Here is a 27382-nt window from a genome sequence, read left to right on the forward strand (position 1 = left end):
GTATATAGATATTTTCTCCTACATTGTAATTATTTTCTTGGGATAAATTCCCAGAATTTCTTTCTTATGTTTTTCAATATGAGTAGCCAAACTCCTAATCCACATAGCGTGTGAATGAAATATAAAATAAAACTTTTGAATTACAAGTGAACTTGTTTTTATTGAATATATAGCAGGCAAAGACATCAATGTTGTTTAAATTTGCAACTTTTATTAACAGGTTGATTATTATTCTGAGTCTGATTGTTAATTATATATCCTCCTACCTATTGCCCATTTTCATTTCCTATTTATATAACAAAGATCTTAATCTGCCATATTTGGTGCAAACATTTTATATACCCTGCTTATTTATCCCTGGTAACTTCTGTTGTGTATTTGTTTAAGATTTATGTAATCAAATACCAAAGGTGTCAAGATACTGTTCTTATATTGTTCTTATATTTATTAATGTCTTTATTCTATTTGTATGTGATTCAAAAACAGCATTTTAGCATTTAACTATTTTATCCAGTTAGAATTTCTTTTAGCAAAGGTAGTGACTTAGCTATAAACTAAATATTCAAGTATTATTACTTGAAACTGCTTCTCTGTGATTATTAACTAATCATTTTACCAATTATTTTACTTTGTTTAACCTTTTTCAAAGATTAAACAGACTTTAATTCAAGCACTGCACTTTATTCTATATTATTCCTATTTATCCCCTGCTATTCTATATTTGAAACATATCCACTTTCTTTTAATAACTTTCTATCTTACTTACAATCAATCTTAGCACATATAGTTCTTCATTTTCCAAGCAATTCTTCTATTTTTCTCAACTGTTTATTTTTGGAAATCAGATAATTTAGTCAACTCATGAGGGAAAAAATGTAAATTTCCTGATATTATAGTATATTAATAATTTGGAACAATGGATATTTTAATTTTTCAAAGAATATGACATCTTTGTACATATATGTGGATCTTTAATAACTTAAGGATAGATGATTTCTTTACAAAGGTCATACACATGTTTTAAAGTTTATCTGTGAGTATCCCACATGTCAGTGGGAAGAAGACCTTTTTTCCCCATAGCACCAACACAAGAATACATTAATCTTGAATTTATGACCAAATCAATTTTCATGAGTTATAATTAATTATCCAATTCTAGTTATTAAATAACTTCAGCTCATTTTAGCCGGGTGGCTTTGGGTGACTTAGAATCTGATCCTCTCAACAGGTGATGCCCACATTAAGTGTGGCATTAATCTCTAAGATAACTGAAAAAACTACTCTGATGGGTAAACATGGGTAAACATGGCTGGTGATCTAGTATTTTTGTCAGTCAAAAATTAACAAAGTGGGCTGGGGCTGTAGCTCAGTGGTAGAGAGTGCCAATCTCGCATGTGTGAGGCACTGGGTTCTATCCTCAGCACCACATAAAAATAAGTAAATAAAGATATTGTGTCCACGAATAACTAAAAAAAATTTTTTTAAAAATTAACAAAGCATTACAATCATCCATGTAGACTAACACATTCTTGAAAGATTGGCTGCCCACTAAGCAATTTTAAAGGCTAATTTTAGAGTGAAGCAGTAGATGGTTATCTCCTGACTTTATCACTTTATTTACTCAGCAAGAAGTCTAGGTAAGAAGATTATAAACTGATAAGTTAATTTCTTAGGATGTGCATTTATATTAACTATACTGACAATGCCAGTAATGAAAATATAATACAATTCAAGTTATCCTTAATTATATCCTGTCTTTTCTCCAAGATGTTTAAATCCACAAGTGCCATACAAGACCATTAAAGAAACTTACTTTGGAAGTGCTTTTAACACTTTTGGTTTTGTTTTGCTCTTCCTAAAGAGAGACAATTAGGACAGAAATAATGAAAGCACAATCAAGGCATTATCCTCTTTGTTACTCTTATGTCAAAGACCAAAGAAGAGAGATGAGAATTTTCTACTATCCAGAAGAGGAGATGTCAGTCTCTTATTCTAGCAAAAATCAATAAAAATGCAATGAAGCTTTTATTGAGGGGTGAATCTGTGCAGGGACACCAGGTAACCACAAAAACCACAAGGCAGGATCAAACACAAGGATTTAAATCAGCTGAGAAGAAAATGGAGTACAAATAAACTGATTGTGGGTAACACCTGTGTTGTCCTAGCAGGATACTGTCTTGCACCCCTGGTGTCCTGGCAATCCCAGGAAACAAAGTCCCCTTGGCAGACTGGCCTGGCCTTGCCTCCCAAAAGTCATTTACCAAGTTACACAGGCTGTTCATGTGTGGGTGACTGGAGAGTAAATCTTTCAGAACTAAGGGAGAATTAATAATACTCGCTTACCTTTTGAAAATGAGGTCTGAAAACGAACAGCTGGATAACATTTGTTAAATTATGACTCAGTTCACTAACTGCTGTGCTAGAGGTTCTATGAGCCAATTAACTTGTGAAGTCATGTAACTGATTTTGAGTTCACTGAACAACAATGCTTAGGCTTTACGACTTTTTTTTTTATTTTTAAAAAGAAATTAGTCGTATTCGAATGTGATCACTCTCACTTTATGAATTTGAGGTAAAAAAATACAAATGTGAAATATCAGAACACTAACATTTATTTTACTTGGACAGTAGATGATTAAAGCAAAATTTACGAGACAAAACAGCTCATGGTTAAATAAAATCTATGAAAACAGCACTCAAACCATCTCAAAACATACTATGAGAGAAATAAAGAGTTTTAGATATTACTTTTTAAAAATAATCATCTTTCTAGAATACAGCAGAAATGCTAAATAGATGTGACTAACTGGAACTCCATGTGTATGGTCACAACATCAATTAACAAATAGCTTTGGTATCACTGGAGTTCTTGTCTTTTGCTTATATCATATACAAAAATTTCATCTTCTAGATACACCTCTATGCATTTCTTCTCCTGGAACAAAATAAAAATCAATGCATACCTTTTCCCAGTGAACAATTTCCCAAGCACCATTTCTCAAAACTGGAAAGAGAAAAGGTGACATTTTTAAGAACATTTTTTACTACCTATGTAAAGGCTACTTATGATCAAACAGTCATTCAAATGAATAGCTAGTAGCAATTTTACAGGTTTAAAAACTAATTAGGATAATAAGGATATGTAAAATTATGCAAAGAAACACAAACTTCCAATGTCAATTTCAGCTCGCACAATAATGTCATTATAATGTCATTAATGGAGGGCCTTCTCGTGAGAGTCACAAAACCTTCCTTCAGCCCAAAGAGGAAGTACTACATTGAGCTGGGCTGAAGGAGAAAGCCAGAGAAAATGTGTGCAAAACGGAGGGACACATTTCAGATGTTACAACAGCAGCAATGCTTAAAAAAAAAAAAAAAAAAAAAAAAAAAAAGAGTCACAAGCAAGTAAGTAATGGATTTTTTTTTTGGGGGGGGTGGGAACATGTACCAGGGACTGAACTCAGGGGCACTCAACCAGCCCATTCACCACCATCTTAACTTCTAACTTAACTCACTAACTTCTACTTAACTTCCAGATCTTGACTTGAACACGACTTTCTCAGGGGACCTTTTGTGGACACCAGTTGTTCGCCCTACCCCCAAGTCTAAAGGGGCCCCCCGTGCAATTTGCCTTCTGAGCATCTACTCCAGGTTTTCTGTATATTTAGTGGAGAGAGGATTACTTAACGGCTGGTGGCTCCCCAACACTATACGGTTCATGACAACAGGGAGCTGCTCTACTCTGCTCACGCTCATTCCCAGTGCCACCACACTGCAACACAAAGGCGCTCAGCGAGAGCACTTGCTAGACGGAATGCTGGACTCGCTAATATGCCTGCGTGTTTGAGACCATATGAAGCCAAGCCATGGAGATAGCAACATAGATTTACTAAGGATAAAACTCCTCTCCCTAGTAGATCTCATGTTAAAAACAACATGCAGATGGCTTTGAACACACAGCAGTAGAGGCAAACACTTCGGCAATTCCTAGAAGAGTTAATCACAAAGCTACCACAGGCCCAGAAATTCCACTCCTAAGCATGTACCTGAGAGCCTTGAAAACATGTGTCATATAAAATTGTACAGGAATGGTCTGTGCAGCAGTTCTCACTCACAATAGCCTCAAAGTGGAAACAACCCAAATGTCCATCAACTGATTAACAGATAAGCAAATGGATCCATTCAGTGGAACCTTATTTAGCCAGAAAGAGGATGTAGTGCTGACAGCACCACCTGGATGAAGCCTGAAGACAGGCTGAGTGACAGAAGACAGACACGAAGGGCCACCCATTACATGATCTCACTGATATAAAACATCCAGACTAGACGAATCCGCGGAGACAGAAGGCTGATTAGTGGTTGTCAGGGCCTCCAGGAAGGTGAGGCTAGAAACTGACTGGCTCTGTGTAGTGAAAATGTTCTGCAGTTAGGTAGTGGTGATGGGCACATAATCTTGTGAATGCACCAGAGGCCACTGAACTTCATGATTTAACATGGTGAACTTTATGGTTTGTGAGTTTTGACTGAATGAAAAAAATAGCTATAAAAAGATGCCCATGAACTATTTAAACATTTGTTTTTAAAACAGACTTCTCAGTTTTGTAAGTTACTAAGATTTACCGTGCTGTGCAAGCAGTTGCACGTGGTTACGTAACCATGAGGTACACCAACATGCTCCAGTCTCTGTGGCCAGCTCAGGGGCACCCCTTCTAGCTCTGCCAATGAAACTCATCCTCTATAAAATGCTGCCGCTTCACAGATGTTGGCTAGTTCACATCTAAAAATAGCCCTGGCCTACTCATTGGTTCCACTCAACAGGAGAGAAGTGTCACAACAGGCTTCTCAGACCCACCAGACAGGGCTTATCAAGGAGTCTTCACTCTGCATGGTGGATGCCAGTGGCACTTTCATGGAAGACCACTGAATGTGGTTCTCCAAACCTGCTTCCCAACTCTTATCTTCTGAATCTGCTCTTTTCCTCTCAGCCTCGCACGGATCAGTTTCTGTTAGAAAGTGGAGACTTTCTAACCTGTTTGCCTCCTTCCCACCTGACCTTTCTCAGATCTCTGCCTCCACCCAAACAGTACATTCCACCCTCCACACAAATGTTTCCATCAATCCATTATTGGAGAGAGAAACTAGAAAAAATTTAGCCTCCTGCAAAAATTTACATTTAAGAAACTTTTCAATGTATAATCAGTCTATGATGCTTTCTATCAGACTACAAAATCCACACATGTCCAACAGTATGACAGAGGGGCAGAAAGGAAAAGCTGACAGTCTCTCCTCATCTCAATGCCACATTCTCAAGGTTAGGAGTGTTAATGGTGCATCCTCACACTCGGTTCCCCAGACAACGGTGGACAGGCTTGCTTTTTCCCCTTTCATTTTCAAATTTTATTTCTCGGCAACTTGGTTTTTCCATTTAACATTTAATACTTTAAGGACGAACTATAGAGACTTAACTCATTTTTTGACTTCACTCAATCATACTGCATGGTATAGATGTGTCAATGGCAATGGGTTGGAAAACTGAATGGACTCTCGGGACTCCACAGAATGTATTCACAAAAGGCTCTCATGGAGGTAAAAAGATGTGTGTACAGAAGAAAAGTGGAAGTCCAGAAAAGTACTGGGGACCTAAGAAACTTCTAGGCACAGCCCACTAGGGTCCTTCTCATTCACCTAAGACACACATTTTGAACTTCCAGGACATGTACAAGAGATAATTTCAGGGACGTCTGAGCGAAAGTTTCCAGCAGGTCTCTAGTCAACTAGTCAAGCTGTGTGATGGTTTAAGCCAGGTACATCATCAATCAATATACATCCTTAAACTAAGCAGAGAAGCTAGTCTTGGCTCTTCCACGGGAGTTTCAAACCTTAAACAGCACATTATAAATCTCCAGCTAGTCTGTCTTATCCTTATTGTGGTCAAGGTTTAGCATGTGACTTCCAGGTACCCCAGAGATAATAGCTGTATCATAGGTCATTCAACTATTCTCTTGATGAAATTCTGGTTTTCTCCTTTTTTTTCTACCACCACAAAGAACACAGAAATATATTTACATGATTATATCTTATAGGAGTAAATCCTATAAGAAGCATTGCTGGCTCCAGAGTATTTTTGTTGATACTTTCATCTCATATAGACTACTTCTTTAGGAATCTACAGCAATTTCCCTCTCACCAGCAACATAACAAGTTTCACTGACTATAGAACCAGACATGTACAATCACTTGGATTTTGTCAATCTGATGAGTATTTGGTATTTACACTGGTATTACACTGGAGCCTTCAATGGCTTGGATTAATGAAGGTGTACATTGTCTTTAGGTCCTTCCACTAAGACCTAAATAGAATCACCTTTTTTTAAAGTACTTGTTCTCTGGGCCTTTAGGACCTGTGTTGCTCAGAAGCTTGTTATAAATGAAGAGGTGTTTCTAGTCCACTGCCCTCTCCACCCCCCACCATTAATTTTGTTCTTGAAGTACAAAAACCAAACTCAGAAACCAAGAAAGGAAGTACACAGCTTCTCCAGACTTGACCTTAGACCAATTTTAGGATACAGAGAGCAGTACAGGATTCCAGTAAAGTTAAAAATCAGCTCACAATATGTAGTGTCTGCACAAGACTTAAACATTGGCCAAGGACACACATCAATGCCAGGATTCACTGTTATCTTTCTTTTGGAATTGGTTCCTAAACATCCAATTCTTAGAACAATGACAATAAACATCATCCCCTGTAATCTGCTGGCAACTGAAATAGCAACCTAGTTTATTTTTAACCAGTGACCTCCTGTGACCCAGTTCCAGCTAGTGTCAAGGAAGCAGGGAACAATGTTGAGTCCTTTGCTGAGACTTGCTTTTCTGGGACAAAAGTTCATGGAGCTTCCACTCTGCTTCTGGAGGAAATGATGAAGGATGCTGGTGAAGGGGAACTGAAATGTGTGGGGACAGAATGGCCTGTCTAGGTGCTTTGGCAGCTCATGCTTTTAAATGCAGTAACTCCCCCACCACTCCCCAGTTGCATCCAAACACACCTGCTCTAGTTTCCACACAGCCAAATTAGTCTGACAGAATGCCTGCGAGGGCTCAGACATTCAACAAATACCTCAAAGAGAATCTGTTTTCACTTAGCAGAATACTAGTTAGCAGCTTTGTTGTAATGGGTTTCTTTTGTGAAGTGAAAACATTCTGTTCGAGTACCTTGGGCATTCTGTTCGAGTACCTCTCAATCAAAAGCCCTGGATGAAGTGGCCCTCTCAGTACTCAATCCAACACTGCCAGGTCCAGGTGCTCATTTACATTCTCAGAGAGTGTCACAGCCCAAGTCCCTAGTCCAAATGGTCTGTCACTAGGGACATCACCCAAAGTGCAACAGGTCTTGGGCAACAGGTCACTTTTTAAGTGGGAAAGGAGAGGCAAGTTATTCAAAAGGATGCCCCAGAGAGCAGAAAAACTACAAGAAGAATAGTGTGCTCCAATCCTGCCTAGAATCGGCATTTGAGAGGAATTTTACATCACAGGAGAGTACAGCTGAGACTATGGTTGTGATCCGAGCAAAGAAAGAAAACCGATATACCCATATAAACCATTCATTAAAGAGAATCTTACTTCCAAAGATAGTTTGAAGGTAAGAGCCTCACTGTGCCACAAATTGACACTGCACAAGACGGTCTTGTGTAAACTTGTCTATAAGGGTCAAATTAAATCACTAGGAGCTTGGCTGAATCATTATCATCTACTGACACAAAGAACAAAGGGGAATTTCCTGAATTCCTCTCTCTTGACTCTGTTGTTCAGATTGGTGTTAAATCAGTTGATATTCCTTTGAACTCATCTATAAAACTTTTACAAAGGCCCCAAAGTGTGGGCCCTCACCAGTACCACCAGCATCCGTGAACGTTTCTTAAGAATGGAATTCTGGGGCCCCATCTGAGGCCTGAAGAAATTCTAGGGTGACTCCCAGGAATAGTCTATGTTTTAATGAACCCTCCTGGGCATTGTGAGGCACGTTCAAGCTTAAGAACCAGCGACTCACAAGAAGAATACGGATGAATATACATATGTAAGTCATCAATCATTCACTTTTTCCTTCACTTAACTGAAAAATATCTTGAAAGAAAAAGCTCCCCCATGGCCTCACTAATCAATCATTCAACAATTCCTTACAATGTGGGTCTAGTTTTCATAGCTCAACTCCTCTTCAGTTAAGAACTGGAGCTCTGGTTAAGAACAGTAATGCTCCGTCGTCTTCATGCTGATTTCACAGGTGTAGAGTGCTGCTCCTACCGATTTGGCAGTATCTGGTGCTGGGCAGGGCTCCCCCTCTGTGACTCTCATTCCCCCACATATAGTCTCTGCATAGTTTCCTTTGTCTTTTCTTGTCATCACCACCCTCCAACTGAGGAGTCCAGTTAATCAACTCTCTAGCCAGTCTCCCTCCTAATCAATCCAAAATCAGTCTCTCTGCCCCCCACCAGCCCCACAGAGCCAATCAGATTCTTCTTTCAAAAGTCCACTGGGAGCCTTTCCACACCCTTCATTTATCCCCTACATATTTCTCACCATGATTTTCAAAAGTCTTCTAAATATGACCCTAACTTGCCTCCGCATCCCTGCCCCCGACACATACCTATGCTTTTTATCAAAATGCACCATTTGTGCTTCTCTGACCATGCTCATGTCTTCCCACTTCCACTGTAGTCCCTCCTCCTGGGTCACCCATGCTACCACCCAGTCTCTCTGTGTACTGGAATTCTACCCGTCCTTCCTGAACCTCTCAAATGATACTTCTGAATCCCACCTCTCTCATTTGGTCCTTATTACTTCTTCTGCCTTGTATATCAGACCTCATCTTATCTTCCCTCCTGTAATTCTAATTTCCTGCAGGTCAAGAATGAAGCCTTGCTCCCCTCTGCATTTTCTGCAGAGTCTTCCACAAGAAAAATGTTCAATAAAGACTAACTGAAGTGAAATAACAAATGTTCTACCTTGGACTCACACCTGTTTTTTTCCCCAGGAAATCTGGACATGCAATTTATTTGGGTTTGGCAAAAACACATGGGAGGAAGGTACCTATGAAGGTGGAATGACTTGTTTAAATTAAAAAATAGAAGACAAAGTGAGTGAGATATGTACATGCAGGAAAAGAAGCTAAGAGCAGGGTCAAAAGCCTACCCTGAGTCCAGTCTCTCTCTCTCTTGAACTATGTTCCCAAATTTCCTCAGTGGATTTTACTCCTGTGTGCAACTTTTGTTTTTAGGACAAATGAAACACAAGCTGGGGCTATATTTCTCCACAAATACATACTTCCTCCCTACCTACAGCTTCTACAGCTATTGTTGAAAATATCTAACCAGTTCAATTTATATAGTCCTGACATACTCGTGATATTTGAAAATATTAATAGTATTTTAGATGTTTGAAATTATTTAGGCTATATGTTTGATTTTTAACCCTGAACATCATGGAAATTATAATTGCTAAGAAGTATTCATGGGTAAGTTGATACACATGCAGCAGAGCACTTGTTCAGGCCCATGGATGCTTCTCATGGTGGGGGGACCTCCAGGGAGAAAAACACCAGCACTCTGTTTCATTAGGTCACGAAAGTGGTGCCATGTTAAGTTCCTTAGCATGACATACCCTTTTGTACAGCACAGAAACTGACCTAAGCTAGACAGATTCTGCCCTGCTTTAGGCCTAATACCCTAAAACACATGCAATTTACACTACCTCAATGCTTTTTCCATAAAAAAAGGGAACTGGATTCTAGGGTTTCCAGTGGGAGATAAACAACCAGGTGTCCTTCAGGCAAGTAGCCTTGTTAGTAGCTGTCAGCCATCTCCAATTCTACCCCAGGCAAGCTCTGGGGAGAAACTCAGGGTGAGAGGAGAAGACTGGTTATTTTAAGCTATGTGCCTCATTTAAAAGAATTTCATGTTGACTTTTCTAAAAAACATATATTAAATAATGGAACAAAATTTTGTTATTAAGACTTATTCTAGCATATTGCCTACTATCAGAATAAAACAATGTATTAATCTAATCATAGTAATGGTACACCTCCTTTTTAAAAATACTTTTTAGTTATACATGGCAGTAGAGTGCTTTTTGACATATTCTACATACATGGAGTATGAATTATTCTAATTAGGATCCCATTCTTGTGGCTGTACATGATGTGGAGATGTTTCCCTGGTCCCCTCCTTCAACTACAGCATCAAACCAGGTAATGAACGGGCTGCTGTATCTCCCACTCCTTCCCACATGCAGAATGTACACACAGCAACTTCTGGGAGTACATCAGCACAAGGGGTTTTTAAAAGTAGATCTATTCATTATACCCTAGTCTACAAATGAGCTCCATTCTTTCCCAAGCCTCTATGTTATGATTTTAGGAGAAACTATCATTTCACTTCAAATATTAGCATACTAGTCCTCACAGCATTTTATAGAACAATGAGAGCATAGTTACACAACTTAAAAAAGAGAATTAGTTCAACCACCACTGCAATAAATTCATTTGGGGTCTGGCTTCAATTTGTATATTATAATAACAATTATAAACTTAAAATTTACAAATGTCTACAGAGATAAATTGGGCAAAATAACCCAATTTAGGGTAAACAGCAAGAGATTGCCTCCTGTATATGCAGATACATGGAAGACAGTATGTCAGAAACTGAATTCAGATCCTGAGGGAGGGAGAAAATGAAGGTAAGTCCAGATGCAAGGAAAACCAGGCACTCTGGATATTTCAGAGCTCCTGGGCTCTGTGACATGGAAATGATGAGTGGACACAGCACTGTATTCACAGGGGGACAAAGCAAGAGCAAATGGTGATGTGATGGCTTTGACAGAGAAGGAAAGAAGTAGCAAGAACTTCTGCCATATTAGTATTTATCAGTGCCTATGAAACAATCTGGGACACAGTGTTATGAAGATGCTGCTTTTCATCCTGTTCCCAGCCCAGATGATTAGTTTTCAAGAAGGCTCCTTACATTTCTAGTTTCTGTTCTTCCTTTGTTGTCCACATTTAAATATCTCTCTGGACACCTGTTTATCAGCTCTATACATACAGAGCACCTGCTAAGAAAGCACCCTAAGCTGGGAGGTACTGGAAACACAATGGTGAGTAAGAGGCTGGCCCTGAACTCCGTGGAGTTCCTGACTAGATTGCACAAACCATAACACAACAAAACAACAACAAAACAACAAAAACAAAACACCAGGAGCCAAGAGAAGCAGCCACAATTTTTTGGTAAGAGTGGACCACAAAACTCAAGGCTCACTCACATCCTTGGACTTCTGAACATCAATCCGTACTCTGCCTTCCCTTGGCAACAAGGTTCCTGGACAGCAATATGCAATTTTACATTTGCCTGGTCACTGAACCATCTACTTAACCAGCTTCCATATCTCCACGGCAAGAAGTGTTTTCCTTCAAAACAGGTATTGAGGATAAGGTCAATTGCGAAGCCTATTTGTTAAGTTCTGAGTTAGGTTCAAACTAAATATTTAATTATTTAATTGGTAAAAATAAGGTGTTAGACAGGAACCAGTCTGCACTTAAGTGGTTGAAAATGTTGAAAATACAAACTGATATTTATGAAGGCTCTAGGGAATGAGAGAAGAAGAAAAAAATACGCTTTAGGGCCTCAATGAAAAATACGGGGAGAAAGTAGTCATCTCTGTATTCGAAAACTCTGAAGGGTTCATATTTGAATCTGAGAGAAAGATGTCCTCTTACATATTATGTGGTCTTGGTAAACATTTATAAAATGAAAATTTAAGTTTAATATTTAAATCTCTGTCAAAAATTAATTACCTGTCATGAATATCCTTCTTCCTACTCCTACACATCCACTAGTGCCTCAATTCAGGAAAGTAAATTGAATTTCGTTCTGGTTTAATGATAACAGATGGCTTCAGTATTCAGCAATTTGAGTTATCTGACAGAAAACAGTACCCTATTCAAACATTTTGTTACCTATCAACTGCCAAGCAAGAAAACCACCAATTCTGAAACTAGGCGGAGAGAGAGAAGAAGGAGAGAGAGGAGGGGGAGGGGAGCAAGAAGGGAAGAGGAGGAGGGAGGGGGAGGGGAGGGGAGGGATAAAGAGAAGAAAAGGAAATAAAACCAAAGAGGCCAATCCCTCGGAAAATAACTTCAAGAATCAATCTAAATGCCATAATTTCTTGGGTATGGGATTTCCTAGTATTGTGCTGACTAAAATGGTTTTTACACCTGAGTCTTAATATTTTATTTTTGAAATGGTTTTATACACACTTAAAATCCTTGCCTCTTACTTGCCTATTCTTCATTTCAGCCGCAGAACTAATCCCATTAATCCATGAAGGGGATTGATGAACCAACAATGATAACCAAGAAATAGAATGTTTTCTCTGAAGGGAGCAGCAATACAAGCTGTGGTCACCTAAAATCACCATAGCTACAACCACTGTTCTCCCACTGTACCACGGGGGCTTCTTGGGCCACTACCTGAAAACAAACAACTGCCGGTCACTGAAGAGAAGAGTCTCTGTTACAGAACACATGATGGAGTAGAAAATATTTACATAGGTCTGTTTCAAAACCTGTACTGATTATTCTGAGCATCGGGGCAAGAAATGCAAAAACTTCACATTGCCAAAAATACCAATACTTGAAACATCTGAATTTTTCCCCCTTCAACTGCTATAATTGTCCCTTCACATCTAAACTCCTGGAATAGCTTGGTCTCCAGGCTTCTAATAAACTGTGTTATGATTTGGATATGAGGGGTCTCCCGAAAAGCTCAGGTGTTAGATGATGCAGGAATGTTGAGAGGTAAAATGATTAGGTTATGAGAGATGTAATGTCATTTGCCGGATTGATAATATGAATGGATTACTGGGTGGCAACTTTAGGTAAGTGGGATGTGGCTGAAGAAAGTGGGTCACTGGGGATGCTCTCCAGGATTACATTTTGTCCTAGTTCCTCCCTACCCTCCTGCTTCCTGATTGCCATATGCTGAGCAGCTTTTCCCCCTGCCATGTCCTTCTGCAATGATGTTTTGCCCCACCTTAATTCCACAGCAATGGGACTGAATTGGCTGTATGTGGACTGAACCACTGAAACTCTGAGCCCCAAATAAATTTTTCCTCCTTTATGTTGTTCTTTCACATATTTTGGTCATAGCAATGCAAAGTTGACTGACACAGTCCCCTATTCTGATTCCTTCGGCTCTCCGTCCTGAAACCTGTCTGTCCATTCCCTTTTGACTCATAAACCTTCAATAGCTACTTAGTATATATATTAAAAAAGTCAGAATCTCCTTGGCTTGGCACTCAAGGTCCCATAAAGTTTGGTCCCAGCCTACCTTTATAAATCATGTGTTTGTTCTGTCTGATATAAATCTCCTTTCCACACATGACACTCTGACAGTTCAAGAAGGCAATCCAACAGCCTTCCTTCTATTCAGGATGACTTTATCTCCCCTTTTCTACTCAATCTAGGTGCAAACTTGACTTCCCTAGTCTCTCTGCTCATCTACAATCCCTTCCAAATTCAAGATCTAGCTGAAGAAGCTCTACAATTTTTTCTCCTTTTGAATTTCTATAGCACTGGACATGGAAAACATCATTTTCCACAAAGATGTAGTAAGGCAATGAGACCATGCATCTGAACCCTTCATCTTCCATAGAAATCCTCTCATATCTTGTACTTTTATTTGTTTATTCACATACTTATCTCTACAAATGGGCAGTCAGCTCTTTGAATTTAAAATCCCTATTTATTGTTTTTTATATATCTTATAATAAATAAAATTCAGTAAATACTCTGCAAATTTTTAGATTAATAGATGGACCTTCCTCACGTGTACAAAAAACAATCATCAGGAAAGGCAACGATGTTGGGAAACGATGAGAAAGAGGCAGAGCATTTTAACAGGGCCTCATAAAAATAATGGCAACCAAATAATGTTGTCAAACTTAGCTGATCTTTAACACATCAGAGAAATTCAAAGAGAAATAAAACTCTCAGAGGGGGCAAGCTGAGGGATGGCATAAGGTGTCTGTTTTGCAAGTTCCTAGGTTTTGTTTTGTTTTTAAACTGAGCACATGACAGTCTTTTTGCTTATGCTGAAGGTCACTTTGGTTTGGGCTGCGTCAAACAGAGACCCACACCAAAAGATCCATGACAACATTCCACACACTCCCCAGGAGCTAGCCTGGTTTTAATCATTTTCTTTATTTCTGGGGCATATTTCATCTGCATGTATAGTATACCTCAAAGTGCTTCCCACACACTTTGCACCCAAGTAACAATACATCAGATTATTTCCTGTAACTCTTTTCTAGGGAAACATCTGTAGATGACAAACAAACAGACATTTTATAGCTTTTAACACTGTCAAAATAACTGTAGATATTATGGACAATACTTGGGAGCACATTGCTAGGAGTCACTTAAATCCATTAAAATGTTGTCTTTCAAAAGCATTACCACTATAAATCACTCTAACACGACTTCAAGTGTCATGCTAACAAATGCCACAAAGCAAGAAGCAATCTACTCTGGAATGAAAACTTAAAGACATAGTATTCTCCATTGAATTATATATAATTAAAGAGATTTGTAGATATTACTGAGTAGACTTGACAAATATGAGAAAACAGATGGAAAATTCCTACCTTGTGTCTGCTTCTTGTTCACCGCATTATCAGCTTTGTGTCGTTTCTAGTTTAAAAGCAAAAAGAACAGTGAAAAAGTGAATGAGATTGATAAAGAAAATAAAAAAAAAAGAGCTTTCTTTAAGCTGTGTTTCTCCAGGTTTCATTGGTTCATGTCAATAATGGATGTCAGTGTTATCAATATGCACATCTCTGGGGGGTGCACTGAAGGGAAGGAGGAGAGGGCTCTCTGGAACTTTAAATCCGAAAGCACTAGTAACAGAATCATTACACAGTGCTCCTCCACAGTCAGCACAGGTTTGTGGTCCTCAGAAGGATCTTAGCCCAGAATAGACTTTTAATGTACAAGAAAAACTGGAACTGGAAGTCTGATTTAGTCTTGTGCTTAAATAACTCACTTTAAAAAAAGTTGCCCGGGAGAATTATCTATAATAGCTACCATTTAATAATAGTATTGTAATATTTTCAGCTTCTTATGAAATTCATTATCTAATTAAGCTAAGTACAATATCCTCTATAATTTAATGATGTGCTGATGTCTGTCAATGACTAGAACCTAATACGTCTACCACTTTCACACAGCCTCTTTTCATCACGGATTTCCAACCTCCCCCACAACCACGTGTGACCATAATCATAGGGTCTTCTTTTCTTTTGTCCCCAAGGCACCTACAAAATTAAATGGCTAACAGGTGAGGTAATCTAAGTCCAGGCAGGTGAATTTTAAGGGTTACATCAGCCAAGGGTTTATAGCAGTGGGTAAAAAAAAAAAAAGGAACAGAGGTCTGAGAAAAGGTGAGAATTTAAGTGGCAAGAGGAGGTTTTCTCTGGCTTCTGTTGAAACTTACAGCAAGCATTAAGCAGAACACATCAGACTCGGTTAATGCTGCAGGAAAGTGCTGAGTGTAACTAACTCTTTGCTCAAAGATCCTATCAGAGGAAGCCCAAAGTCAAACTTGGCTGTGCATGACCGACTACCACAGAAGCTGGGACAAATGCAAAACAAGAGAGTTCCCAAGTTTTCCACATGAGAAAAAAAAAAATAACAAGGTTTTTGGAATCTCAGTGCATACACGAAAACTCTCCAAGAGAAGAGTGGTAGATCAGCACTCCTGAGTTCCAGCAACACCCTGAAGAAGTGGAATAATAGCTGGGTGAATAAACTTGGTTCATCCAATCAATCATCACTGAACCTCACAAAATGTAAACAGAGCATTTAAAACTCCTCTGTGGAAAGTTTTGAAAATGATTCTTACCAAATCCATATGCAGGAACACACTTCAAGTCTTTCTCAGCATAAAACACTCACTAATAAAAGTATATTCTTGTCAACTTTCAATAGGCATATTATTGCTTCCCAAAGAAAGTCTAGTTTGCCAGAAACTAATCTTAAATTAGTTCTTGAAGTTCTATTAAATTTATAGCAACAGTAGAGAATATAATTGTAAAGCTACAAAAAGGTTCATTTTTGTGTGTTGCTTTGTTAATAAAGATTCTAAGAATGTTAGAAAGCAATGAAAGGTAAATTTTGGTTCAAAATAACAGTCCGGGGAAAATTTAGATATTCAAAAGAGGTATAAATATTTCCAACATAATGTACAACTGATGATAGGGAATGGTTAGATTTTCAACTAAAGGAGACAAATAAAAAAGCTAATTAATGAAACATTCCACTTCAAACAGGAAATTTAATCTTAGTGAAACCTAAGATGATCCTAAACATGACTTTCCACCTGCAGAGAATTCTCACACTGGAGCATCTCTCTCTTAGCCTTCCTTCCGAGGAATAAGTTAGGTTACTTATCAAGAAAGAAGTGTATTGAATATACATAAGCATTTAGCCAGAGTCTAATCTTGTGACTACAAAGAGAAAGCATCTTACTGTGTATCATAAAGAGATCATTGTTTCTTCTAAAACTAAGAGTTTGGAAAAAAGACATTTTCTGAATTCAAATAAGTCTACTGTCTTATAACCAAAATTCATTTAATATTAGTGAAAGATAGTGAATTCTTTAACATTATCAACGACGTGTGACTGAAAGTACGCCATAAACTGTATCAACAATATTATGAACTTTAGAATACTCAATTTTGCAATGCTGATCTTGTTTTGTTTTTGTTTAATTCCCTCAAGAACTTTGAGAGTTCTGTTAAATCCTCTTAAGGGTAAGGAAGCTAAGGCTTAGAGAGGTCATGTAACTTGTCCAAGAAAGTGATCAGAATTCCTCTTCTGAAGCCAAACCTGGGCATATCTTACCACTTCACTGCCTAGGTTTTCCAGGTGAACTTGAGGCCTTCTGGTCTCTTTGCTCATTGTTCTGGGATGGGGTTCAGTTGGTCAAGCTTACTCCCCAGCCTTCATCACTTCTCTAAGTTCTTTTCTGGCTCAACTCATTCTAAAACGGAAGTATACACCAGCCAAGACACTCGTCTGAGTCCACACCATTACACCCATTTGCCTCCTCAACACCTCTCTCTGGCAGTCTCAAAGGCATCTCAAACTGTCCACAAGGCAGCCTGGGACCTTCACCCGCAAGACTAGGTCCTTGACTCAGGCACGAACCACACGCCACTTATTTTTTACAAACTGGAACCCTGAGAGTTGTCCTTGCACCTTCTTCTTCCTCTTGCCCCTGCCCAACCTCTTTCTTCATTCAATAAATATTTACTAAACACTATGTGCCAGGTATCATTAACAACTGCTAAGGACACACAAAAACATATGAGCCAGAGCCCCTCCCTTCTCACAGGGCTTATACTCTACTGGCTGTAGACAGACAGAATATGAATGAAAATAAGTAGGGTATGTAGCATGTTGGGCAGTGGTCAGTCTGGTTAAGTTTACTTTTGAATGTGTAATGACTTCCTTTTATTACTTTTCATGATCTCTACAATATCACTTAGTCTAACATATTTTCATTTTTTATACCAACTACTAGAATATTCTTCTAACTAGTCTTCTTGAATTTTCCTTCCAATTCATTTTTTGTTGTTTAACCAAAAGGATCTTTGAATGATGACAATATAGCTAACATTCGCTTACTGTTTACTATACACTAGGCATTATTTTAAGGACTTACTGCACATTACTTCTATAATAGCCCAATATGATTACTTGATTTTAACATCCACTTTCTCTACTGGATTATAAGCTCCATCAGGGCTACTTTTAGTCACTAGCACATCACTAACTTTTGGTCCTTGCATACCATAGACTTCAAAATAAGTATCCATTTTTATAAAGAATAAAGTCTACTAGTGTTTAACAAGTTGATAGTCACTACTAAGAACATTCCTTCTTTGCTATCAATTTAGCAAACAACTGATCATTTCCAAAAGATTTAGCAGTTGACGTGATATAACTTTTGTTTTTAAAGCTCTCCAACAATTTAAGAGTATTTTCAAATAAGTATGCATGCCACTTGTTACTTACACATAAAAATAGGAAACTGTATTATACTAAGCTGTTAAAAGCATCAAGAGTTAAAATACATTGGGATGGATGTCTTAAGTGTCTCACTAGTAGACAATCTTACTATGCTTTATTCTAAAATTTTTTAAAATTTTGTTCAATAGCATATAAAGGAAGATTTACTAGACCACAAGCTCTGTCTTATTCACTGAGGTGTGAGTAGAGGACATTACTAACCTTCACAGACATTCTGTTCTCTACTTCCATGGATGGGGGGTGGATAACATTCCCTTCCTCATTATCATAACACTATTTCTAATCCTGGGCTGTAAGCAGATGTGATGCACACCACTTAGGAGCCAAAACATGTAAGATGTGAGAGTTCCACTCCCTGTCCACTTTCCTGTTCCAATGACCGCTGACATTCCACATAGCAGAACCTCCATTCAGACTGTGCTCCTGAAGAACTATCTGGAACAGGGGCCCCTCCTGCCCTCCATTCTCCCAGCAACCTGCAATGTCTTGAGTAAGTGCAAAAGATTCATGCACTAAACCTCTGATGTTTGGAACATGATTTATTACCACACAAACATTTAACATATCCTGAAGTATATCCTAATGAATGCTTGGTTTTGTTGAAATAATGCATGAATATATATATGTATATATACTCATTATATTTTCTGATAAAGATAGCTTTTTGTCCAACTATCACTTATATTTTTCTCTTTCTAGAGAGTGATATTTCAAGCTTAAACATTTAAACACTACAAACTTCTTATTAAATATTCTTATAGGTAAATTTTAGTTAATATTTTAACACCTATTTCACTAAAAAGTACCTCCTATGCCATTATTAGTACCTAACAATACTATTATTATATTTATCAGGGTCTGATTGATTAGCTTCTTTCTAATAGTTCTCATATTATTGCCAATAAGAGTTCTATTTAAAATTATTTGTCAAAAACAACTTTATTTACCATATATTTTCAAAGATGGGTACTAGAACATAGCTAGAGAGCTTATGACTTTGCTAGGGAACCAAAAAAACAAAACAACAATAACATAAAGTAAGGGAAGTGGTTTAGAAGGGTGCTCATAAGACAGAAATGCAGACTCAAAAGCCTTGCTTGAAATCTAGCAGTCCTAGTCATCAGCTGCTTGACCTTGGACAAATTACCTTGTCCTCTGTTCCTCCTCATCTGCAAAATGGGGATAAGATCAATCATACCTTAAAGAGCTGTTATAAGATTTAATAAAGAACACAGTACAAATATGTGGAACCCAGAAGCACAAAAATGTTATTTATGTTATTGTTGGTGACTCTCCACAATTATGCTCTCCACATGGAGCAAAGAGCATTACATGGAACGGTGTTCTGATTCCACCACTTTCTTGGACAAGATACAGGATCTTCCTAAGCCTCAGTTTTCCTTATCTTTAATAGAGTTTAATATACAACTTTCAAAATCATTGAGGGAACTAAATGTAAACCACATTAGCAGAAATAATAGCACAATGTCTAGGAAAAAACAGGTACTCCATAAAAATTAGAATAAACAAACTCAGAAAAGTAAGTACATAAGGTGATGAAAGAGTTTAAACTTCTAATCCCTGCGAACTGTCAAATCCAACCATAGTTTAAAGGATGCAAAGTCTGCATGGATCAATATAAGCCAGAAGAGAGTCCCTTAAGTTTCTCAACTAGGGGTCCCAGTGCAGTGCATCATCTTCAAATAAGGGGACTCTGCTGTCCTACACATATGCATGCACACACTCCGTATCTTCTCTTACACTCTCAGATGCTTTCGAGACTGCTGATCTAAATGTTTAGTTGCCCCATTTCCAATGGCCCTAATGATGCTGTGGCTCATGTTTTCTTTTTAACAATATTAACGAAATGCTGCTACAGAAATGAATGCTTATGAAATATTAAATTGAAGCTTTATAAACACCTTCTCACTACTTAGCAGCTGACATGATATAACTTTTGTTTTTAAAATTCTCCATCAGTTTAAGAGTATTTGAAAATAAGTATATATGCCACTTGTTACTTACACATAAAAATAGTAAACTATATTCTACTAAGTCACTACTGAAAATGCTAAAACTATAGACTTAAAAAAAAAGGTCAAATTTATTTGGGGGGAATTTATTTTACAAAAGGGAAGCTGACTTCCCCTTTTCTCTACTACTATAGAATGCTAAAAATAGCCAATTTTCTGTTACTGTAATAAGATAAAGGAAAAGGAAATTGAGAACTACTAAAATAAGATGTGAAAGAATCAAAGGCATTTAATAAGGTAGAAACTATGGTATTTAAATCTAAAAGTGAAAGAATAAAAAAAAACTATATTTAGATAACTTTGAGGCGACTTCATTTAATTGAAAACAATGCTCAGGATGGTTTCCAGTTTATGCCAATTATTACATTCAAACTATTTTATTACTAACCTATAAACATAAGCAAATACTGTAAGGAGCATGCCTCAGTACTAATCTAATCTATTAAGAATTAACTTCAGGGATGGGAATATATTCCATACATTGCTAAACTGAATGAGCATAAATTACAGCCTGTGTCATGAATTAAATAACTTAAGAAAACACTATTGTATACAAACATATACACACAAGTCACATTAGTGAAAAAATTCAAATACTTACAATATCTTCTATTATTTCTTTGATAGCTGCCACAGCTAAAATAAATAAGAGAGGAACCAGTGTTGTATAACGACCTGTTGGTGACACATCAGGTATTTGCTATTTAAAGAAAAGAAAAAAAAAAAGCAAGAGAAATCCAATGAGATTCAAAAAGTTTATACTAAACCTAAAAACAACAAAGTATTAGTGACTTCTAAAACATGCCTCATTTGTTCTACTATCTTGGCAGACTAACACTGGATGAGGCAGTGTATTTTTATCTAACAAGTAGTTAGAAAAACATGTTAATGAGTTTTATGACAAGCATATTACATACAGGCTAACCTACAATGGGGGGTTGGTTAAATAAATAATAGCATAGTTACGTAATAAAATATTTTATAACAATTAGAAATGGCATCTGAGAAGCACAGTGAATACCTAGGAAAATGTTCACATATTATTATGCATATAAAGCAGACTATAAAACAATGTGTGCTCTAGGATCCTTTTTTGTTATCTAAAGCAATATATAATGCTTGGAGGGGGAATAAAAGACTAGAGGGATATCTATGCTACTTTTTAATAAAACGATTTTTTCTAAAACAATCAGTTATAATTAACTCTGAAAGAGGTTTTTACATTCTAAAGTTCAGAAGTGACACTTTCAATGCTATAAAACTAAAGTAAAATTTTAGGAAAAAGGTTCATGCCTCTATACCACTTAAAATGAATAGTTCTTGCCACATTGAATTTACAGAACACCTAAACATGCTGATAAAAATGAAGCAAAAGGCTTGAAGAGGCGGTGAAATTCTGGTCCTGCTTGCAGCAGCAGCAGGAAAATGTCCATCCAGACCAGCCTTCCTCTCTGCTTTCAGCTAAGTCTCAGGGGACTGGTCATGGGCTCCACAAACACATATATTAACACCTGAACATTTAACTTTGAACTAAGGCTTTATGATGTGACTTTACCTGAAGCAGTGCAATAAAGAGAAAAAATGAATTAGCAGCTCTTCTGAACTGAGAGTAGAGAAATCTTGGAAGGAATGTGATTATGTTGTATTTTGCAGTGCTAGAAAACAAAAATGAAAAGTAGCAGAGAAATAGATTACTCCACAATTAGCACACACATTTACAAAATTCCATTACCACCACCACCACATACACACACATACACACACACAATTAGATGAACATTTGCTCAATGTTTCCAATTGAAAAAAACTTGCAAAGGGTTATTAACTTAGATGAAAAAGTGTGAGAGGAGATGGCTAAGTCAATAGTAAAGAGAAAACCATAGGCTTTCTCTTCTGCATAATATCGTTTGTTTTCTTTGGCCAATCACCCTGCTTAACAGCACTAGGAATATGAGATAAGATAGTGTATTGAAAACATCCAGAGCTTTGTCTTGGTTATAAAATAGAAGGGAGATTAAAGTAGACCTGTGCCATACATTACTCAAGAATTTGAAGTTGCAAATACTAGTTTAAATGGGCACATCTCGAATCTAGAAATTCTGCCACCAGAGAAACATAGGCCAGCACTGGGGGTATTCATGTGGACCAAGAGGCCTCTCAGCGACTTTGCTTATACTAATATTTTCTACATGATTGTTGGCAATGGAAACCTATCACTGCAGTGAAGTCATTCTCACAATTCCTCCACCCTCTAGCAGCATGCTATATCCCTCAACTATCAAAAAACAATATTTCTTTAAATTTTTAGATTTAGATTTGCCGTGGGTTGGGGTTAGAGTTTTCTTGGTGCAGAATTGCAAAGATCTCTCCTGAAATGCTAAAACTTGCTAACCAAAAGAAAAAAAAAATACATGGCTCTAGTCATAGGCTTAGAACATTTACACATGATCAGCTTCCATACAGAATTGGCAGAACAAGGGTTCTGATCTTTTCTGCTCCTCCCTACTTCAAGATTGTTATTAACCCTTCTTTACTGGACAGAAGATGGAGAAACAACCTACTCCTGCTGGTGAGAGGCTCTCAAGAACCAACTGACTGAACTGAGGCTCCTTGCAAGTGGTTCCATTCTGACCTGCAGCGCTGCTCTGATGTTGCTCTAGTGTCCTGCAGGAGTCCCTACCTGACATGGTTATTGCAGAATTTTGTCAGCTGGGGCTGGTTGATGAATATAGTCCTGACTTCATCCTGATCAGCCAGCGAGGTCTTCTCTGAAACTTCATCTGTCTTCTCATAACCTTAAAAAAAGACAAGTCTTTTTATTTGACAAGAAATGATTCATTTTATTACCCAGACTGAACATGCATTCCGGTACTACTCTAGAACGTAAAATCTGTTGAAAGTACATGCTTCCCTTTATGGGTGTGCTTGTTTCCTTTGTAATAAAAAGTAAAATCCCTGTATCTAATATTTCTATTAAATGTAAGTGTTGTCATTTAACAGTCACATAAAAATGGATCCATTTCAAAAGCAGTAACATCGATTTAAAACTTTCCTCAGATAAACGTTCAACATCTTTCTTCCCATTACATCAAGATATACCCAAAAGTAAATAACTCTCTACTGGTTTATATTATAGTATGGACTAATGAGACAAAACTAATCTAAATATATATATTTAAGATTTTAAGCTAAACATCTAATGTTTTCCTTTGTTTTTCTTTTTGGATGAAAACAGGAGGAAAAAAAGTAAGTACTGTTTTAAATAAGCAACCACCACAATGATCTTATTGACTACAATCATTTAATCATTCCTTCAATTAGAATCTGGGCTCCTGAGAATTAAGGTTCCAAGATCATCTGAAGACATCTCACAATCATGGGAATAATTCAAGTCAACAGGGTCCCTTGCTGCCACACTGACAACACATTTTTAAAAACCACATAAGTTTTATAAGGAACAGCCTTGAACAGAAAATATTTTAAACTGCTTATTGTATGTTCTAGTGAAAATTCAAGGAATGCCTTACCCTTTTATTAAAAAGGGACGCCAACAGCGCTCCATCTGAAGTACCCACTCTTCCTTCCCTTTTCTGCCCAGCCATTGCCAACTCCTCCCACACAGCCGGCCAACACCTGGCCTCTTTTGAAGGGCCTCTAATATTAAAGTCGGTGAAGCTGCTTTGACCTACTCTGGCCCCAGCAAGACACTTACCAGGAGGTTTTGATGCTCTCTGTTTAGGAGTCGGTCTCCACTTACTAGAAAAGGGGCTCCCTGGGGTTGTAGGCTGTGTGTTGTTACTCATCTTCCTAACCCCAGTACCAGCAAACAGCAGGTACTCAACACATGTTTGCCCGATTAACACATGACAAATGACAAAGGAACGGTTATTTGGCTGTTATTTTTGAGGGCAAGAGAAAGCTTCTCCACCCACTGATAAAGATGCATGAGAGCCAAGAAAGAGCTGGTAAGGAATGGTACAAGAAAGCTTTGCCTGTGACATCTGGATACTGTGTGAAACCAGAGAACCCCTGAGGGGGTCTATAAAGGTGAGAACATGAGCACAGACACAGGGCTGGGGGGCGGACACGAGGATGTGCCTGTAAGTGGGTGCAAACAGGGAAGTGCTACTGAAGCACACCAGAAGCACTGGGAGGGAGGGAGGGTGTCACATGGAACCTCTCCTGCTGGTGAAGAGGTCCATTTTCTGCTTTGCAACAGGCCACAGAAAGCATTCCAGAGTGAGATTTGCCTGTTAGCCTCATCACCCTAGAAGTCACATGACACCCAATTAGGTCCTGTCATACCCAGAAGAAAAAAAAATATCCAGAAAAAGAGGCAAAATCTAGACTGATGACCCACCTGTTCTCTAGAGTAGAACCATCAAAAGGACTCCATGGTTCTGGACACAGAATACTGCAGATGCTATAGGCTTTCTTTACCCAGGCACTCTAGAAAAGCCTGGGAAAGATGATGTTCATGAAGCTGAATTTATGGAGAACTCTTGGGGCTCTGGGCTGCCTTGACCAGATGTGAGACTGGGGGAGGGGAATTTGCACAAAAGCAAGGAGTGAAGTCCTTAGCCTATGGGAGCTGGTGGACACCCTCTCCTGTCTTCTCAGTGGTATCAGGGTTCCTGTGAGCTTGGCGGTGACAGGGACCCCGCAGGCGCCCTGAGGCTCACTCTCAGGATGTCCAAAGGCCAGAGGATTCATGCACCACCTGTGTAATGCACCCAATTGCCCACTGGTGCCTAGATCAAGCAGTGAAAAGGCACAGCAAACTCAGAGGTCCTGGGGAATATTTTGAGAAGGTAACTTGGGAAAAGACCTGCTAAAGTGAAATGTGAGTACTTTTAACTATTATAATTTTGAATAAATTTGTATTGTAGAAATAAAGAGGTTATACCTGGAGATACAGGAAAATTATCAATCCATGCTCCTCTGTAAGAAAGAGACTCTTCTATCTAAATTAACAAACTCACACTTTGAGGGAGGTGGGTAGCAGTTTTGATCGCACAACTCTTCTCAATAAAGAGTGAAAACACATTTCCTACTGCTATGGTTTAAATATGAGGTTTTCCCCAAAGCTTCTGAGACAATGCGAGCATGTTCAGAGGTAAAAATGATTATATTATGAGAGCTGTAACCTAAATGGGAGACTAATCCACTTGAATGGATTAACTGGGTATTGGCTGTAGGTAGGAAGGGTGTGGCTGGAGGAGAAAGGTCACTGAGGGTGTGCCTTTGGCACTTATATTTTGTCCTAGATGAGCAGAGATCTTGCTCTGCTTCCTGGTTGCGAGGTCCTGAGCAGCTTTCCTCCACCAAGCCCTTCTGCCATAATGTTCTGCTTCACCTTGGGCCCAGAGCTACAGAGTCAGCTGACCATGGACTGAACCTCTGACACAGTGAACCAAATTAAACTTTTCCTCCTCTAGGTTGTTGTTGTTAGGCCTTTTGATCACAGCAATAGAAACTGACTAAACACCCACATTCAATTCAAATACTACTTGATATGTACCAGACAACTCTATTTTTAGGCTTCTATTTTTTTAAAAAAAAAAATATTATTTCTTCTGCAAATTACCACCTTCATGAGCCACAATGACCCATAAAGAGCTGCGTGTGTATACCTGGATGATGACTTCACTGAGCTATTGTACAGTGGTGGCAAAGACAATTGAAGGGAAAACCCCCCACTCCCACCCCCATCCCAGAGAAGACAAAAGTAAGCCAGCTCAGTTGCCATTCCTTCCCATACTTGGCTCTCTCCTTTGCTTTAGGATTTGCTTGATGATTTGGAAGCTTGTTCAATGTAAGCATTTAAAATTTACTAGTAGCTTTTAATCCACCTGTTTACAGTCCTAAAAACTGTAGAGAACTGAGCCATTTTTACAGGAAGCAGAGGAGGAGAGCAAAGCCGTGGATGTAGTAAGGGTGACCACTGAGTCTTCCTGGTAGATCAGATCCTCAGAAGTCGTCTTTGTTTTTAAGCCAGGTTAAGTTTGCTGAGAGAAGGAAATGCATCTTAATCACATTCTCTGGTATTTTTGAAGCTTTTTCTAGCCCAGTATTGCACAAAGAATGTATACAATAGCTGTCATTTAATCTACATGCACCCCCAAAGCTGGTTACTTCTGGGATCCCCTCAGGGACCCATCTTCCCTGGGTTGGTACTGAGGTGGTCCAGACTGAACTGTGAATACATTCAAACAGCACATCAACTATAGTTAAATGGATGGTATTTGGTTAACAGCAAGGCCAAGAATATGACACATCTGGTAGTTACTTGTTCTCAATAGGCTTCCTAGTCTATAAAAAGTCTGTAAAACAAAAATATGTGTACACCTCCTGGAACAGTTGGTATAAAATGAAAGAGTGTATATGTAAAGCACTTAACAAAATACCTAATATTTGTTAAGCACATAAAAATGTTATCTGTTTTACTCAGAGAGTTAATGGAGTGTATGAATTAAGTTGTAGAGCCTCCCAAGCAATTTCTCAGAGTGGCAATTTCTCTGCTTTCCCTGCTACACTAAAAGTTTTCTGACTATCATAGCTGTGGCTCAAAGCCCTCACTGTCTGTTGAATTCACACATGAGCAAAATCAGATCAGCCATATATCAAGAACAGAATCCTCTGTTACAAGTAGACATGGGTTACCCAAATCTTAGAGACTGATGGATAAATCCAAATCAATGATTAGTAAATGATAATGAGGAATGACTGTCATCGGAACTACGGTAACTTCACTCTTGCGATAGATTCAACTCTCCCAGGTTGTCCTATCTAGAAAGTCAATGACTAAGTGATAACGTGTCTGGTAAGCACCAAAGAAACCCACTCACCAGTAGATGATGAAATAAGAATTCAATCCCACAAAAGGGTCAATGCCTCCATAGGACCAAACTCTTCAAAGTTTGTTGGAATGCCTTGGCAACAGGGCCATGATATATCAGGTCTGTTCGCTATCATTTCTCCCTACCATAGAGAGGCCATTGTTTAACTCAATGACTCACCCTACTGTGACCACCTCCACCTCCAAATTCAAACTGATATTTAATCTTTCATTGGGATACCAGCAATCCCTGCAGGCTTAGGAAACAATCTGCCCCCAGCAGGTGACTTTTCTGCTGTTGTGTTGTTGTGGTTTGGATGTGAAGTGTCTCCCCAGTGTTCACGTGTGAGACAATGCAGGAAGGTTTAGCGGAGAAAT

At 38.3% G+C, this 27382-nt stretch overlaps 1 protein-coding gene across 5 annotated transcripts in view; it reads right to left on the bottom strand.

Annotated features, from left to right (window-relative positions):
• The window catches only part of Atp8a1 (ATPase phospholipid transporting 8A1), a 213305-nt gene that overhangs the window by 161599 nt on the left and 24324 nt on the right, over positions 1-27382 (bottom strand). For 4 of the 5 annotated variants that reach the window (XM_076865343.2, XM_076865340.2, XM_076865342.2 and 1 more), the window contains exons 2-6: positions 22847-22961; positions 21722-21821; positions 20768-20866; positions 14686-14731; positions 2964-3004 (exon numbers count right to left, since the gene is read on the bottom strand). In XM_076865343.2, coding sequence (XP_076721458.1) covers positions 2964-3004; positions 14686-14731; positions 20768-20866; positions 21722-21821; positions 22847-22961 — 401 coding nt within the window. Of the gene's footprint in view, positions 1-2963; positions 3005-14685; positions 14732-20767; positions 20867-21721; positions 21822-22846; positions 22962-27382 lie in introns of those variants that run through there. The other variant, XM_076865344.2, reaches the window with a different exon arrangement.

The sequence above is a fragment of the Callospermophilus lateralis genome, chromosome 8, assembly GCF_048772815.1.
Source record: "Callospermophilus lateralis isolate mCalLat2 chromosome 8, mCalLat2.hap1, whole genome shotgun sequence".
Taxonomy (NCBI): Eukaryota; Metazoa; Chordata; class Mammalia; order Rodentia; family Sciuridae; genus Callospermophilus; species Callospermophilus lateralis.